We start from the raw sequence: 19268 nt of genomic DNA, 5'->3' as shown, positions 1-19268 counted from the left end.
AAATTTCTTCATACAGCACTTTAACCATCTAATGGCTGGAGTCACACAGAGGTAACATTTTGTATGCATATATGACCTCTTGCATGGACTTGTGTCTCAATGTAGACAGCACTAGAACTACAGTAGACACTAAAATAAAAGAACAACAACAAAACTCACATTTAAAAACAGATAAATTCCAGAAGTCTTTCTACTTTTAATTCTCTGTATTTCAGTTACCCATTACTGTAATCTAGAAACCTGCAATACCTAAGTGATTTAGAATCTTGACTAAATTGATAAAAGCCTACTGTTTATATAACTCTTCGTCTCCTCTCCCATCAGAGGAAAAGCTTCTCTGTATAGTTGCAAGAGCTCAGCTGGACTGAACCAAGCATCTAGTTCATTGCAGCATGAACACTGGGCACTCCTCAATCATGGATACCAAGGTGAGAACTTAAGTCAATATTGATTTGTAGTAATATGCACCTTAATATTCTCCACTGCACTTTTCACCCATTCTTCAATATTAATAATCAAACACCCTGGAGAAAAAGTTAATGTCATTTAAACCACATTACAAGGCAACTTGGGAGTTAGTTTTTTAAGGGATGTATCTGAGAACCCTTAGTTTCTTTGGATTTAAAAATATTTTCTTCCTTACAGTGTTCTGGAGATTTATTCCTTAATGTTTTTAAATTAGGATAATTGAGAAATATAGAGCTATATCAAATAAAAAATCAATATAACAGCACACAGTCTGACTCTTCCAAACTAGACAAAGAGAGGGGGAGCTAGCTAGCTACAAAAATAAATGAGAGTGTATGCTGCATGTAGCAGATTATAAAATCAGTTACACACTAAAATAAAATTATACTCTATTCTTTCAGAAATCCCACTGTCTTTACATTTTGAGTACTATTTACTCAATGAATGTCACACATTCATTGTTCTGTTGGAGTCTCCTGCCTAAAATGCATCATTAAACTGAACTCTGCTAAAAATTACAAGGAATTGCCCAGTATTAAAAAATACATAAATAAAGAGTTTTCTACTATTTTTCCATATATGAAACCTTCCTCCTCTTATGTAACTCTGATTCCCTGATTTAAGCTGTATTTCTCCAACAAGTAGCGTTCCTGGCTTAACTGGCATCATCAAGGTGAACAAGATCAGAAGGTCTCAATATTAAGATGATTGATCTTATGTCTCCAAATGTCTGATTTTGACCTTCTTCTCAAATTAAGAATATTCAGAAAATTGGTTTTTACATTCTACAGAATTAGGCAAAATTTATCTTGTAGGAGTGTTGAGGGAAAGTTTAAACAACCTCAGCAATGCACAAATAACAGTAACCAAAAAAGTAAGTTAGCTTTTATGTCTTCATTTAAACTTGATTTTGATGAGATTAAGTTGTGCCTTCAGAATCCTTTCTGCTCTTAGATTTACTTCATATTTAAACTGGTCACAAATAAAGGGTTGTTCCATTGAGCTGACAAGAATGCCAACAAAACTTATTATATAATTAAATCAGCCAGCAACAAAAAGTAATTTAGAGGTCTTGCAGTAAAAGGAGACAATAAAACTCGCCTGTAAATATATGCTCATGGTATTGCCAGCTTCTATCATATAAACCACTTAGGATTCAATTTCTTCTCCTGTCCTGATAACCAGAGCCACAACTCATAACTTTCTTCTTTAAAGCATTAATCATGTGAAAGCTCTTTTCACATGCTACACCTTCCTTCACTCTCATTTGTTTTGTCTGCTTGTAATTTTTTTCCTGTATGTTCCAGGTGACTGGAACATACAGGAAAAAAATTACAAGCAGACAAATGATCAGAAATTGTCCACCAGTGAGTGGACAATTTCTGATCATTTACACCCCTCTGCTAAGGGATGCCTGACAAGCTATTTTTCCGCACCTACAGCCTACTTCCATACCTCAGGGAAGCCCTTCTGTTACCATACAGAAATGAGATTCACACTCTCTCCAGAAAAAAAAAAAAAAAAAAAAAAAAAATTTTAGTTCTAAAGTGCCTTAATGATTTTGTAGGAAAGGATTTCTACAACAGCCCTAGCAGAAACCCAGAACCATACAGTCCCAAAACTAAAACTCTAGCCATTGACAGCCAAAACCTCAAAACACTGATGAGGCACTGATGAGGATTATAAGGAAATGGCAAGAAATACCAGTTATCATGGTAGATAGAAGTCTCATTGAGGGGAACATAATGATTTGCTCCCCCTCCCCAAGACCCTTGTTTTATGGAACTATTTTTCTGGGATGGGTGGGAAGCTGTTTGCTGTGGAACAAAGAAAAGGAGAATTAAATTCTAAGAAATCAGTGACAGTTTTGTGAGGCACTCATAGGTCAGACTGTCTTGGACAAGTCAATATGGAGCTCATGCAAATCAACACTCTGTGTGAGATGTCAGTTACCATACCAGCCCTGAAGGACAGATTTCACAGACAGTAAGCAGAGGTAAGACCTAAGAGATCTCAAAAACTAAAGATAAAAACATTCCATGTTTCAGTGAGACCCAAGAGAGGAATGAAAACCATATAGGAACTTACTTCAGACAAGAATGTGACAACAATCAGTATTTAGATGAGAGAAGGATAAGACTGACCTTAGTAATCTGGTACAAGGAAGGCAAAATATGATGACAACCAGCTCATGAGTTTAAGTTGCAAGAAAAAAAGTTGTACCAAGCTTATTATACCAGACAATGTTATCAAAAGTTCTCAATAAAGTCTGGTTAAACAACCTACACCAAAACACCAAATTGCCCAAAAGATCGAATGAAATGCCTTCTTGTTTGCACTGCTAGGCAATTGCTCTTTAACGAGCTTTTTCTTAAAGTAAAAAAAGGTTTTAATCAAAAATACAGATTAAAACCTTTATGAAAATTTTAAAAAGCTGATGCAAACACTTATATTTTAAAACTATCAAAATTAATCAAAATCAACAGCAACTGCCTCATCATTTCAGCCTTAACTTATATACCAGTGGAAGCTTCTACAGTTCCAGTTCTGCTGCTCTTGCAGGCTATTTCTTCATGTTTTCACCAGATGAGTAAGACAGCCCATGAGATACAAACTTTTAAAAATAGAGATTTTTTTGGAAGAGAAAGTATGCAAAATAAAAAAAAAATTACAGAAAGAAATCACAAGAAACAAAATACCTGCTGCCTTTTAACTAGTATGAATGATAAGACAGGATCCTTCATGGGTTCAGTACCATGCCAACAAAATCTCCTATTGGAATGTAGATGTAGCCTGGGTGACAATGATGCAATGCAAGAACTCTTAGAACTCATTGCTCTGGGTTCCCACCAAGTCAATGAAACTTTATATGCCTTGCTTATTCAGATACAACCTCAAGAAAAAAAACCACATGTGCAGGCACAACCCCAGAGACTTAGAAATAACAATTATCAATTGCCCTCCAGAAAACAACAGAATTATGTTGGATAATTTTGTACAGATATATACCAATTGTATCTTGATGATCTGCATCAAGAAATGTTACTGTCTCAGTAGACATTTGGAACACAGAAGCATGAGTCACTAGCTAGACAGTCTGAGAATAAAATAACAGGAAAGAATATTAGGAAATATTATGCTGGTGAGAAACATCTGATTTGATTTTAACATATGCTGTTACTTCAATGGCAATCAGAGATTAAACTCCAATGAAGGTACGTAATGAAGAGGGATAGAAAGGAGCAGGTGCAGGAGTAGAACTCCAGGGAGATCTTTCCCACATCCAGCATAAAGGGAGAAAATGGGAGAAAAGATAGCGAATTAAGGAGGAGAGAGCTACCTGAAATAACAACACTTTTTTCCCTGAACTGTCTTAAATGAGAAAGTGTTCTGAAGATTTCCAATCAAACACCCACTTTGAGCCAAGTCTTGATCCCTTACAAGCAGCCTACACTGCAATGCTGATCACCAAACCACAGAGCGGGAACTGCAGAGTCCAAAGAGCTTCTACTAATTACATGAAATTGATTCCCCAGTCACAGCAAGACAGCACTAAGAGTACTTGTGCATTTTACTTTGAAGCACGATTTCAGGGGCACAGAATGTGCTGACAGACTCATACCAATGTCTTTATAGCAAATTTCAAGTTCCCAAGACTACAAAGAGAATAACTGGGGAGCAAGCTACTGCATAACACTAAAAACAAAGAAAAATCATCATGGTGATTTAAACTTGTAATAGATCCCTAACTACAATCTTTTAAAATATTCAATCAATATCTAGAATTGAAAAAAAAAATCTGCATTGAATTGATTTATAATTAATTGGCTCAAGTCTGTCTCTGTCCATTTATAGAGCCATCTCAAACATGAGGAAGAAAACCCAAACAAAAATTTGATAGGTGACTACTACTGGGATCTGTGCCTCTGACAAAGTAATACCAATCTTCTAAAGAAAACAAGATTGTGTATCTGTGGCCAAAAGATTAATCAATTTGGTATTATCTAATTAACACACACTTGATCAAATAAAATCAAAAACAGAATGCACAGCAAACTAATTTATGCACATCTAAATGTACTAGTAAATGCCTGGCATTTAAACATGTGCATAGATCATATGGATGGATGGCTCAGGATTTTGATACTGCATGTGGCTTTTAGTCAAAAACTTCAGAGTTTTAATTTTAATTTGAGCTAGAGTACTAATTTTGTGCACTCCAAATTGGTAAGATTTACAGACAGTCTCCTGAAGCAATCATGCCCTACTGACTTGAATTTAAAAGTAATTAAAAGGTAAATATTTTCTCAACATGGCCACAGTAAAACTACATATTTTGATATCTCAAAACAAGCATAACTGTAGATATACTTTCTGTAAACTGCATTGTTGCAAACTCAAGTGATTGATATTTTCTCTCTAGGGATTAATTCATGCTAAAAAGTGAAAGAATTGTTGCCTTTTAGCACAGCAGCAGTGATGCACATGAACTGAACAAAACTACAGGAAGCTGGTTAGGAATGATTTTCCATACATTGATTAAACCATTTAGGTTGGAGAACACCATTAAAATCATCAAGCCCATTACAAGCTGTCCAGCTCAGAAGCAACACACATCACTCCAAACAACTGAAAGTAAAAGTTTTGCATCTTATGAAAGGCTTCTACTTTGTAATTATGTCACTACAGAGAAATATGTACTGATTTTCAGACATTTATGTGACAGTTTTCCACTGATAAATACACCTTTTCTTACACCGTTTCTAGTACTGGTTATAGACCACATATGAAAACAGGATTCTGTCCTGAATTTTTAATTAAGGTAAGAATAATTTGAATTTTACTGGAAAAGGATAAAAGAAGAAAATAGTCAGACATGCTTCAAAAGTCCCTTTGTTAAGCAAGGTATTCTTCCCATCTGGAATGAGTTTATTTGGAGCAATCTAAAATGATTAGGTAAGCACATGCCTATGGAAAACAAATTCACTTCTTATCCAGTCTGATTATGCCAGAAAATAATCAGGCTTATAAGGATCATTGTAAGCTTTTAAAAAGTAGGTAAAATTTGTATATACACTCACACACCCTATATGCAGAAGCTTCTAGTTTGCCAGGAATTCCAAAACTAGAAATCCCAAGGTAATACCACTAAATTCTAAAGTGCTCTGTCTTGAGAAGTAACACTATAAAATGACCTGCCACATCTGTCTTGAGCTTCAGAGCATTCGTTGTGTTTTGAGTTAAGGAATCCCACATTCAGAAAAAAAGGGATTTCTCTACACCTTAGTTGTATCACACAACTTTCTTTTTTGCTGTTCTTTCTTCTGCATGACCTCATCAGGACTCACTAATATTGATACTTGAAACAACTGAGTCATAACACATCTAAAGAGCACCACAAGGTTACAGTTTGTAAGCATGACATATTCATATATAAACTTCATGTTCTTAAGCTACTTTTTCTTCCACGTCTACAAAATGGTACCAATCAAAGTTTCTTTAGTCTACCCAAGAGCAAGGGTACCATTTGAAAACAAAAAAACCCCACCAAAATAACAAAAAAATCACCGTCACCAAATAAACAAATAAAAATTAACAAAAAACCTAACTGAAAAAAAAAATTAATGCTGTGTCCTGAATTCCATTAATGTTCAGAATAATGTCAAAAGAAGGAAACCAAGATCCTTACAGACTGGTACTTTAGAAGTTTAAGTATACTTTTTTGTACATTTACACGTAAAAATATCCAGACAGTACAAATTGCTTAATAAAAATTGGAGAACTCTTCTCATGATCTGAATGTTTGGATGCTTTAACATCACATATGCACAGGCACATTCTCCCCAGTCATATTAATCAGCTTTTAATAAAACTAGCTTATGCAATCACAATTTTTAAAAGGCTCATGGAAACCTTTCTGTGATGGAACAGAAGTAATAAACCAAGCCATTACCATCTTAGGATAGTTTTGAGGGTTCTTTTCTTGGTTTTGCCTTTTGTTTGTCAGTTTTTAAAATAAATAATATGTGTAACAATATATCAGAATCAATGCTCAGAAAGATTTTCTTCCATAGGTGCGTACAAAACTTGGATTTGCTGTTCATGTCAAACAACAAATAGAATCCTCTAAAAAACCTAATAAACACTTAGTTTATCCAATTGCAGATTGAATAAACACTCCCCATTAAAGATTAAGGTGTAAATTTACTGCAGTTGTTTGAACAAATCCCATCATAACAAACATCTATATAATGTACCGATATCCTACGTATGTAAATTAAAATGCAAGAAAAATGATATTTTCATTTTTTTTTTTCCCTGAAGGGAGTGGAGGTTTTTATTGCTGTATAAAGCATCCCAAAAGATTCCCACCTGCTTTTATTATGACATCTGAGAATGCCTGGCTTATTTATACTTTCCAAACACTTAAAATATAATCATCATCACCTACATAAAAACTCTCCAGTCCCAAGACTGGAACACCAAATAAGCAAACAAGATATAAGCAAAGATATTGAAATGGTAAGATTAACCTTGATGTATAAATAAATTCTTCTACACCATTCATAAGAAATATTTAACTTTAGAGCAATTACAAATTAGCTTAGAAACAATGCATTTTTTACAACAATCTAAACATGTTTAATACCTATTAACACTTGAGAGCTTAAGAATGAAAAATAAATTTAAAGCTCAAAGCTCATAACCCAATGCATCTCCAACAAGATAACCACCAGGAGATTTTTATACAAGAACCCACTTCACTTTTAACACATGCTAAGTTTTATGGTGAATTTTGCAACACCGGCAGATAATTTCAACTTTGTGACACCTTTCACCATTCTTCACCCCGTAATTTTTCATGCCTTTCCAAAATGCTGCATTTGGTAATGCTCAAACCCCTGAGAGCCCAAGTAGCCAGCACTGGCTCATCAGTCCCTCTCTGGGATGCTCAGAGGAGCCACCTGCACTGACCCTGGGGGCACTCCCTGTGTGACATTAATGAAGGAGAGCGGCACGGAGAGGGCGGCGGGCAGGACAGCTGTGACAAGGACACCGGGATTACAGAGCCTGGCAAAACTGCATCTGCAGCATGCAGGGATTAGGCAGGAAGGAGATAATCCACTGGAGGGGTGTTACGGCCTGCACACATTTGAGCAGACAGAGGAGGCAATAATTTCACTTGTAACCTGACAAGTAGGCAGGAAGGTAACCAGCCTTGTCTTTGATCCCCAGACTGAAACGTGAGCTTGCTCTGTGCCACACACCATGACTCCAGAGCAAGCAAGGTAATTCCACCTTCTATACACATTCCACTGCAAGAGCTCTGTCCACAATGAACCATTGCCACACTTAATTACTACATTACCCACTTCTAATTATTTTCTAAATCTGGCTCTCCAGGGGGTATTTTATGCCAAAACTTTTGTTGCTCCCTGAAATGGCATAATGACAACTAATTTAAAGGGGAGACAATATGAAGTCTAAAAAAATCCCAGCATTTCTAACAAAGCAAATTACATATCAAAACAGTTACATATAATGTATATGTAACAAAAAAATATCAGAATGCAGGATAAAACACTATTTCGCTAATACAAAAGCAAACTGATTACAACAGAATTATTCAAAACCCAGAGTTGAGATCAAAAAGCTCCAGAATTAGGCATGCACATCAAAGAAATCTAACCCAATAAATTACTGCAAGGTAGTTACTCTGGAGCTTCAACTATGAGTAACAGCAACAGGTGTATAAATGAGATATCACTGTATTTGGAATTGTGAACTACAGCAAAAGCAACCTTAGTGACAGTAGCAGTAATTTCCTCTACCCTTCAGTTTGAAAAAAGGGTAAACTTAAGAAAAGAAGAAAGACAAAACAAAAGCAGTAAAATCTTATACATAAATGTTTTATTTATACTAAATAAAAACATACTAGGTAAAATTCTTCTACTCCTTCAATTTCAACAAAAATACAGTTAGTCTCAGATACTTTTCTTGGTTGAAGACATCAGGAAAAGCCCAAGATCTGTAGCTGTCAAAAACCTCCTCCATTCTCTTAAAATGAGCTTGAATTTTCTCCTCTTCCTTCCAGAGGGGTTGAGTTTTTGTGCTCTTACTCTGGAGAGAACTGATTTCCAACTTCCTATCTCCACTCTATACCATTGTACCATTTACTCCTGTAAATCCAATTTCTCCTAAGGGCTACAACTCTAAGTGCTTAGAGCAAAGGCCAACATCATGGAGCTACCCTGGCTTTGATTGCACAAATATCCCCTAGCTTTCTATATGGAGGCAACTGAGTTGGTAGACCAGTGACAGCAGAGAATGTCATTGAACCTGACTTCAGCAAGGCCTGCAGTGTCCTTCAAGAGGATTGGAAACATATGGACTAGACAAGTAGACAATAAGCTTGGAAAAAACCACCAGACTGGAAAGGCTGTGATGAGTGATACAAAGTCCAGCAGGCAGCTGGTTACTGGGGGGTATCCCCCAGTTGCTGACCCTGGGAAAAAATACACTTTCAACATGTCTGATATTAAATTAGATTTGTTCACTCTTAAGGTATGACAACTAAAGGGAGAAATTCTGCTGCTTTGTTCAATTAGCTAATACAAAGATAGATTACTAAGATGGCACCAGGCTCCTTTCAGAGAAGTAGTGACAGGACACAAGGTAGCAGACAAAGTTTCAATAAGTGAAATGCAAAATAGATGGCAGGGGAAAAAAAATCACCATAACAGACATCAAACAGCAAAACAGACACCCAGAGAGGCTGTGATATCTGCATCCTTGAGTATTCTGGTGTACTAATGGAAGAAAGCTAGAGGAACATCACCTCCTCAATATTTCTATCCTCTTTAGAGGACCAGCTAATTATTAAAAGTTAAAAAAACTACTGAGAATCACAGAATGTGAACACAAGTAAGTTAAAGACCTAAGTAAGGAACACCAGGAATACCTTATAGTGTATTTGCTTTGTTTCTTTTTAAAACAGTTTTAAAACATTGAAACATCAAGCTTGTTCCAGAATTTGTCTGCTAAAGGTCTTAATAACACGTGACAGCACAGTCCTACAACATTCATCTGTTCTGAAAAGTAGATGCAAGTCATCACTCTGCTTTTGCCTGCTGTGCTGTGTGGCATGTATGATGAATTCACGTGTTTTTCTGCCTTCTTTGTGAACTATGTACTGGAGAACCTCTATTGTGTTTGCTCCCTGAATTGTGAGGTGAGGAGACATTTACAATACTTCTATGTAATCTTCCCTCTGCAAGGAGAATACCTATTTCAATATCTAAATGTCAAAGTAAGTAAAAGAAACTGCACAGGATTATTATCTCCATGCTATAGTTGGAGCAGCAGAAAATTGACAGTTAAATGACTTTCTCAAAGTCAGTAAAAGGAGATGAATAAAGCACAAGAAATTAATACAAAAATTTCCAACTACCAGTTTTTGTGTTGTCAGCAAGAGAGATAAGCAACCTCTCATCCCTGTGGTGTCCAGTGACAGGACCCAAAGGAATGGTCTGAATTGTGTCAAGAGAGGTTTAGGTTGGATGTTAGAAAAAGGGTTTTACCCAGAGGGTGGCTGGGCACTGGAACTGGCTCGCCAGGGCAGCGCTCACAGCACCAGCCTGACAGACTTCAAGAAGCGTTTGGACGATGCTCTCAGGCACATGGTGGGATTCTTGGAGATGGTGCTGCGCCAGGCCAGGAGGTGGACTCAGTGACGTTTGTGGGTCCATTTTGTGATTTGCCAATAACAGATAAAATAAATGTAAACGTACAATGTACTTCTCCTGTTGGACAATAGGTACCTCTTTTTTGGCAACTTCTAGACACTTATGGTCTGAAATAGCTGGGGGAAGCTAGATGTAATAAGAAAATGAAAACTCCTTAAGAATGCAATGTAAGAATGCATTTTTTCACACTAAATTAGACTCCCCCCATCACTGTGCTATTTCTTTTCCATTTCTAGATTCATCATCTCCTCATTCCAACACAAAAGAAAGTTTTCCTGACTGCTAAATAGAAGGTGATGTGAGCACCTACGTCATTTACAGAAAGAAGTTGAGAAACACTTTTTGAGCTTTAGCAAGTCTCTTCCTACATTGGCATTAAAGGCAATTTAAAACAATACTTGAAATGCTTCTGTAACATTTAGACAAACTCAGTCATGACTTCTTCAAATTTAGTGAAGATGGGGTAATTTTAATTTTACATGCATGCAGCCCTAAACTGCAGACCTGACCAATGAGTCACTTCCTCTGTTCCAAACACATCTACTGTTTTCCAGGCCAGACAAAATGGTCAAGCTTCCTTTGGCCAGAAGAATAACTAAAAAATTAGCTCTTCAAAATATAAGACTGACTTTCCACTGAAGTATCAACTGATGCTATCAATTGGCAAGCTAGAGCTCTGACATTCTTGTCCCTTCTAAGGCTCAAACATCAAGTAACAGAAGGGAAAAACAAAGGTGCTTCCAAAGCAGTTCATGGGATAACCTGGCCCAACTCAGCTAAGATCAGTGACACCTTTTTGCAAGGCTGTAGCAGTCCAGCAGATGGGCTATGGGCAGGCAATCCACACAGATAAATTGTATTTACTACTTCTTACCTGATATGCGTTGCTGGTAGGGACTCATACTGGCGAGAAAGGAAAAGCTCTCTGTGCTTCAACTGATGTTTCTGTTTATCAGTCAAATCAACCTCAATTGTAGTTTCAGACTCTTCTTCAACTTCTTCTGCAGAGAAGCAGAGCGTAGGTCGAAATTAACTGTGTTGCATAACATCATTGCAGCCATTTCATTTGACATCCCCCCCACCCCTTAGCAACCTCCTTTAGTATTTCAAAGAAAAGATGAGTTTAACAAGACTACAGTTTATGTAACTTGACAGAATGTTAAGTATTTTGAATTATACACTTCTACTTCAACCCTTTAAAAAATCATGCTCCTTTCCTCTGTACTACGCATTGATGTCTTTCACACTGTTTAAGAACAATCCTGTCAACATTACTCATTCTTTTTTCATCTTCTTTCCTCTGTTTTTTTCTCTTGCTTGCTGACCAGTTTTGCGCTTGACTTTCTCTTGCCAATATTACTAGTACTAAAACTTTTACAGAAGTCCTGGAGAAAGGCACACTTTCTATGAACTGAAATTTACTAAACATAATTGAAGTCCAAGACCGCAAAATCAGTCTATGAAAACTGAAAAAGTCTTATGCCTTCCAGTATGTTAACCTTCTTCCATACTGACAACAAATGCAGTGAATTTGCATATTTAAATAAGATTTAAAGTTGTTTCTATTTTAAGCAAGACAGGAAGAAATACAAGCAGACACTAGAAAGAGTCACATATAGAATTGAAGGGCAATGCTCCCAGTGCTTGCTAACATGTCACACAATGGCAGGCTCTCCAACAGAGCTACCCCGGGATCTTGATGGCTTAAATCTGCCTTCCTAGTGGATTTTTAGGACATGTGGAACTTGAATCTGTACTTCCTCCAGCTTCCCAAAAAGAGCAAAACGTCTCTCTGAATAATGGATGCAAAAATACAGACCCTTTAAAAACTTCTTTAAGATCTGGCAACTTTCTACCTGATAGATTATCCATCATCTGCAAAACCAAGTGTAGTTTACAAAATGTTTCTCAGAAACTCAACAACGGAACCTCAGCATGAGATAGTATTTCATGTAACTACCTACAACAGAGGACCTCACCCTCTCTACTAATAATAACCATTTTTACAACCAACCTACAAAGACTATTTCAAATTGAAGCCTGCCTGCATCCTCATAGCAACCACAGTTCTCTCCAAATGCAACACTACTACTTTTTTTAATCATGCCTGTGTGTAGTTCATTCCACTTCTAATAGTTCTTTTCACAAAAGTGATGTAACAACATACCCTGGTATAACCAACTACTTCATACCCAATTCCACTTTAAGTCTATGTTGCTGTAGACACCCCCATCCCCTTCCCTGTTTTGGCATGTTTTGTGGAGAAAGAGCAAGAAAACAAAAATGAAAACAAGAATTTCATCCATCTCACTTGACAACCTACAGCCTCACCAGGCATATGTACAGGTCCAAGTCAAACTATAACTCAATTCAGAATTATTTTGGCATCTATAATACTGACAATAAATAAATCTTAAAAGAAATCTATGCCAAGGTGAAGCATTTTTTAATTAGGCAAATAGTTAATTAAAAACCAGAAATTCATATTAAAAGGTTTATGTTTGTGCTGGTTTTGGCTGGGAGAGGGTTCATTTTCTTCACAGTGGCTGGTACAGGGCTGTGTTTTGGATTTGTTGATAACACAGGGATGTTTTTGTTAGTGTTGAGCAGAGCTTACCCAGAACCGAGGCCATTTCTGCTCCTCACCCCATAAACAAGGAGGCTGGGGAGGCAAAAGGAGCTGGAAGGGGACACAGCCAGGACAGCTGACCCAGGGGATACCACATGGCATCAGGACCAGCATATAAAGGTGGGGACAGAAGAGGGAAGTGGGGACATTTGGACTGGTGATGTTTTGCCTTCCCAAGTCACTGTTGTGTGTAACAGACCCCAGCTGTCCTGGGGATGGATGAGCACCTGCCTACCCATGGGAAGCACGGAATTAATTCCTTGCTTTGCTTTCTTTCTTAATTCCAATTCTTATCCCACCTGGGCTAGTGAGCCAACAGCTGTGTGGTGTTTTGTTGCTAGTTGGGGTTATACCATACCAATGTTTCCAGCAATTAATTTCTACAACTGTTTATTACAGTAAGTGACCATTACAAGCCACATTTTGATTGTCAGGTTCAAGCATTAATACTTCTTCCAATTACCTTGGTTTTGGAGCTTTTTTCCTAAGTAATTTAGGCATCCAAACACAAGTTTGGTCAACATATCAAAAACACCTGACTGCAGATACGGCATAAAACACAGGACAATATGGGCCATTTTCAAGTTGCTGCAGGAAGCCAGAGATAATATTCCAGGGTTTAAAATGGCTTAAGACACCTATGCTCATCTCAATATTCTCCTCAAGTAAGAGTTTAAAGTTAAAAAATTAAGAAGAAAACCCACCACCTTCAAACAAATTTATTTCACTCATATAAGCCATGAAAATGTTGATCCAATAGCCGGAAGCTGAAACCAAATGTCTTAGACCCATCTCTTAAAACACTCTGAACCTAAATATGAAACTACATAAATTCTTCTGCTGTATTTTTAGAAATAAAACAGATGTTTTACACAGGATAATCTGACAAGCTAGGTAATAAGTAGAACACACCATGACCAGATACAGAACAGTTCCATCCACTCAACACAATTTACCATAAGGAAAATGTTACCATTTCCCACTTCAGCATTAAGATCTAAAACCAATGTTCACAGTAGGATTTAGTAAAACAAGTGATAATTTGTCCCAGCAATTACACAAACCTGTACCAGGAAAGGAAACTGGATAGCATAAAGAAGGGAGAAAGCTAAGTTTGCTTGATAGCAACACAAAGAATTCTGCATCTGAAGAAACCTCCAGAGAGCGGCTTGTGAAGCAGTTTTTGCAATTATCAAGCTTAATACCCATTAGAAGAAAAGTGGTAACAACCTTGCAGAACTTTTAGAGATCTCTTCACATCTTTGACTTGATTTACAGCACATGTGAATTTCATTTGCTATCCAAGGAGAGAGTATTTCTATCAAAAGGAGTGAAACAGAAGGTACCTAAAGGAAATCATAAAGTAGCACCATGCTAAGCACATTTTAGCACTCTGGAAGGGAAGAAAAAGCAATAGCTCAGAGTGAGCAAATATTTTTATGCAGCAATATGGTGATGACATACACAGACCTCATTGTTCCATGATTAGAGAGAAAAAAAATCAATTTAAAATTGCTCAGCTAAACAAAATTTTGAATCTTAGGTATGACTCCAAAGATTAACACTTCATACAATCACATTTCGAAAATTACACACTTCCCTTTAGGCCTTGGGCAAAATTTAAGATAATGCTGTTTTGTGGCACTTCTTCCAATTTACAAGAAATATTTCATTATTTGAAGGAATAAATCTCAGTGAGCAAAAGCAGGCATCTCCAGCGAGCTTTTAAAACTTGTGGTCTATGATATGTGGGCTTTCTTATCATCAGTGGTAAATGATTACTGTGATCCTGAAAATCAGAGTGAGCTGGCAGTGATACTTTCAGGGACAGTACTGCAACTTTCCCATCTGATATAAATGAGACTTAACTGACTCAAGCAATGGATACCAGAAACAAACAGTAACCCTCACTAATTTTACATATGCATCGCCACTTTTAAATAGCACGAACACTCTTTTTTCCCTCTTCCATTTAATTTGTGAGATTTACTGTTAGAAAATTGTAGTGTTAGAGAGCCTTAGAAGAAAACTGTCCATCCTGTTGTCATCTTATTGCAAAGGTTCCAGACTGTTGTCTCCTTATTGCAAAAGTTTCATACATCCTTGGTGTTTCTCGTGGGCATCTCCTCAGAGCACTGACTCTGCCTCACAAAGCAGCCACTGACTCCAGTTCCCCTCTCACCCAGCCACCCCACTCTTTTATAGCACTCTTCGTCTCACTGCTTACAGCTGTGGCCTGTTAAAGTCAGGCCCATTCCTAATCTTCAATAATTGGCCCAGTTGCAACTCCTTACGGGTAAGATTACTTTCCACACTATCTTTATTTTCTTATATTCTATCCCCCTACACATGCTACCTAAACTTTGTATACCGTATCTCTGTTTATAATTACGTGATCAGTCAAGCTTGCAATGAGGAAGAATTGCTTGTTTCTGCAACTAAAATGAAAATAAACTGAGGGCAAGTCTCTAGAAATACAACACTCCCATTTAATAAAAATTTCTTTTTTTGAAGTCCTGAAAGACATTTAAAAGTTTAAATGCAGCTCCAAAAACTGTATGGTTAACCATCAGCTAGCAAAGCAAGGTCAATTCCTTGGACATACTACTTTCGCTTAACTAAATCTAAATAACCCCCCATGCGCTCTCCTTGTGTACTGCAAGAGTAAGAGAGATTAGTTTAAACATTGAGGACTGTCTTCAGGGAGAAGTAATTCTTCAGTATTAAAAGAAAGGAGGAAGTTATCCCTGTATTGCCACCAAAAAGCAGATAGCACTCTTTTCAGCTAGAGTTGGAATCTGGAGATTCAATCAAAAATCATGGAAACAGAGTAATTCAGGCTGGAAGAGGCCTCAGGAGGTCCCTTGAAAAAACTTTACTTCAAAATAGGCTCAGCTGTGAGGTCAGCCCCTGGTACTCAGTAATTGAAAATCTCTGAAGACAAAAAACCACATAAGCTCTCCACCCCCAGTAATGGTGAAAGGCTTCTACATGTATTTAATTAATCTGGATCACTCCTGTTTCAATTTAGTCACTGCCAAGAGTTCAACTCCATCTCCTGGTCTATAACCCCCATTGGCACTGGGAATCCACCTCTTCTCCAAATTGAGAAGGGTCAATGCCAGAAGACTCTCCTAGAAGGGCAAGTGCTCATCATGACGGTTTTTGCTGAATGCATTCCACTTGATCAGCAACTTTCCTTTTATCAGGAACCTAAAACTGGATGCCTTGGAATTCGATATAATGCAATGGGTGCTGAATAATCAGGGAGGATAATCTCTGGCCTTGATCGACTGGCTATGTGCCTGGTGATACAGCCCAGGATACTCTTGGCCAACTCCCTTCCTTGTCAGGGCCTTTCCTGCAGAGCTGCTCCCCCAAGGCCCCTGAGAGAGCTTATGCTCCTGCCAGCAGCTCTTCCCTCCTAGGGCCATTTGTCCCTACTGAACATCACCATGTTCTTGACAAAGCACTCCTCCTGCTTTCTAGGAATCCCTGCATACCAGCCCTGCCCTCAAGCCATCATCTGGCCATCCCCTCCATGCTTGTGTCACCTGCAAAGACGATAAGAGTGCAGCACATTGCCTGCTCCAGTCACTGCTAAAGAAGATCCCCATGGAGATTCCCATGAGACTCCACACACATAGTGGACACTTCACCACCACCCTCTGACTCAGGCCACGCAATCAGTTTTTTATTCACCTAGCTGTCCCTTAATCCAGGTCAATTCCAATTGCTTGGCCTGCTACAAAGAAAAAAAAAAAAAAAAGAAAAAGAGAAAGAGAAGAAAGCAGAAATAGGAGACTGAGAAGACATAATGGGAAAACACAAGACTCCTTCCAACAGCAGCACAAACCAATGCTGGATGAAAACAGCAGAGTACCCAAAGCTACAGTGCATAAACTTCCTACCTTAATTGCTTGAAACTATACCTCAGCTTAGCTGTATCCAGCTTATGCAAACATTCAAACCACCACCAACAATATTTGTGGAGTTACAGCCATTTCACTGTTTGTTAAAATACTCTTAAAGTTGTATTAGAACAGTATGAGATCAGAATTTCATGTTCAAAGAAAATCTCACTTTCAGAAAATTTTCCAAACTTTCTTCCTTTCCTGTACACCTTTTTCTTCGACACTCAGACTAAAACATTGCAGGTACATTGCAGGTATCAACAACATATTTTCAAACCTACAGATAAAAAGCTGGGAAGGCTGAAGAACAGCAAGTTTACCACACACATCAAAGGAAAAGTGGCTTTGCATAAGCCTCTTTAAGCTTAGATGGTTGTAGCAAAAACTTCAAATGCACATTTGGTAGTTAGATGCTACAGCAGTAACAATTATAAATATAGATTTTGGGGGAGAGAGAGTAAATCTAATTACTGCCAAATTTCATACAAAAGAAAAACAGTAAGTCTAACCATCTGAACAGCTTTATTCAGACTGTGAATGAAGAGCTCTCTTAGGTTAGCAGTTGGCCAATTTGCTCATCTGCATGAGGCTTCTTGCCACGTTTCATTGTACTAACTTAGCTGCAATATTTAATCCCCTAAAGCTGTAGTAAGTCCGTTTAATCAACTTTGTGAGCTAGACTATGCACGGTTACACTTTCAAATTGAGTGAGGAAGCGTTTCCCAAAGCTGAATTAATTAGCTTTACTTATACCACGTCTGTTGCAATGTTCAGATGACTTAGAATGTCTAACATCAATTTGATATTTGCTGTTACTTTTAGCTAGGATAAGAAATCCAAAGAACAGTTTGTATGTATTACAAGTCATGTAAACAGCATATTGCTATCTAAAGCATGAATCTGAGCAATTTTGCAGGTAGGAAAAAAAGAAGTGACCACTTGTGTTTACAGGGAACAGGTCTACTTTTAATTCCTGCTGGATAGCATGGATATACATGTGGCCTCTAAGGGATTATCCAGTTTTCCTACACAATTATTCAGGTGATCTTCCCACACTACCTCCTCATTATTTTTCTAAAGAAGGTCACAAAACAAAGAAATAACTACTGTGTAGCCATTAAGAACTAAAATGGCACACCTACTGTCCAATAATAAAAATTATTTCCAAAAGAATGCAAAATGGTTGTTTGGATACTTCCAAGTAGTGTGTTATGATAATAACAATTTCCAGGACAATAGTCATTCATAAACAATTGGACAACCATATCACATTTATCACAGGTCTGTAGAGAAAATATTTTATGGAAACCATCACACCTTCCATAGCAGAAAAGTTCACCTTCCCAAACTTGATGGGTGGGGGTTATTTGATAGCTGGTTCTGGAGATTTTTGATAGCTAAGAGCTTGTGGGTGGAAAGCAAGGAAGGATTACCTCCATAAGTACTATGAATCATGATGTGCTACATTAATAAATAGATCCTAATAAATTAAATATAACATGAATAAATGCAAAAGCAAGCACAATAGTTCTTTAACCATTTTTCAGCACTGCAAGCTAGTTTGTAACAACACTAGAGAACAGAAGGTCCTACAGAAGCATGAGATCAATAACAACACTGGCAGTAGTGAAAAAGCTGGTTTATGTATCATATACTTCAACTAGAATTTTCCCCTTTTACCTGATTTCTGTATCACCTATTCAAATGCAAATTCTCTCAAATGAGAAAAATACCCTGTTACAGGGCTCAGGTTGTGTTTGGTCATGTGTACATCTGTATAAACTACAGCAAGCTGCTTCAGGATGTGAGAAGCAACAGTCCTGGGTGGTGTTTCTGTGAGCAGCTCATCAGGAGCAGCAAGCAGCAGACTCAAAACTGTGCCATGGACACTGGTATTTGCAACATGATGAACATCCAATTATGGTTACATCCAGCTCATCAGCTGAATCAGAAGTCAATTAGTGGTTTTTCCAAAGTGGACATATGTTTAGAGCTGTGTGGGAAAGAAAGGAAATTTTAGTTCTACTCTCAAATCCAGGCTGGCAGACCCCCATGAGCAAAAGTGTACATGGGTAATCTGACAGCACCCAAGAAACAATTTTTAAATCCATCATCTGGCTGAAGAAATACAAAGGCTACCTGCAACACTGTCCTGTAGCCTGCCTGAATAACTACTACACCTGATTTTAATAAAAGGGATATTTGTATATTCCATTTTCCTGAGACAGCTGCTATTAATCATTTTTCCCATCACTAAGATTTTCACCATTTTTTCTGTGAATGTCCTGCTCATATTTTGTTTTAACAAGATTGTCTTTCCTTTAGCATAGGCAACAGGTCTGTTTGATCTAGTTGGTTAACAAGCTCCATGGTTGTCTCTCCTTAAGAAAATGCAATGTTAATATATAAAAAATAATAAATGTAACATGAGAAGAACAAAGCACACCAAAAATGTCCTCTTATGTTTTCTGTAAGAATCCAAAGTCCATGTTTAAGATATACACTGGCATT

General features: G+C 37.5%; 1 protein-coding gene across 5 annotated transcripts in view; it reads right to left on the bottom strand.

The window, feature by feature from the left end:
- Positions 1–19268, bottom strand: part of MTA3 (metastasis associated 1 family member 3) — a 137329-nt gene that overhangs the window by 103052 nt on the left and 15009 nt on the right. For all 5 annotated transcript variants that reach the window (XR_009418072.1, XM_059468480.1, XM_059468479.1 and 2 more), the window contains exon 4: positions 11089–11215. Coding sequence is in view for 4 of the 5 variants with exons in the window: in XM_059468480.1 (XP_059324463.1) it covers positions 11089–11215 (127 nt within the window). In the remaining variant the exon portion in view is untranslated. The remainder of the gene's footprint in view (positions 1–11088; positions 11216–19268) is intronic.

Source organism: Ammospiza nelsoni, chromosome 3 (genome assembly GCF_027579445.1).
Source record: "Ammospiza nelsoni isolate bAmmNel1 chromosome 3, bAmmNel1.pri, whole genome shotgun sequence".
NCBI lineage: Eukaryota > Metazoa > Chordata > Aves > Passeriformes > Passerellidae > Ammospiza > Ammospiza nelsoni.
Note: the sequence above shows the minus strand (reverse complement) of the source record. Positions and strands in the feature narration are given on the sequence as shown.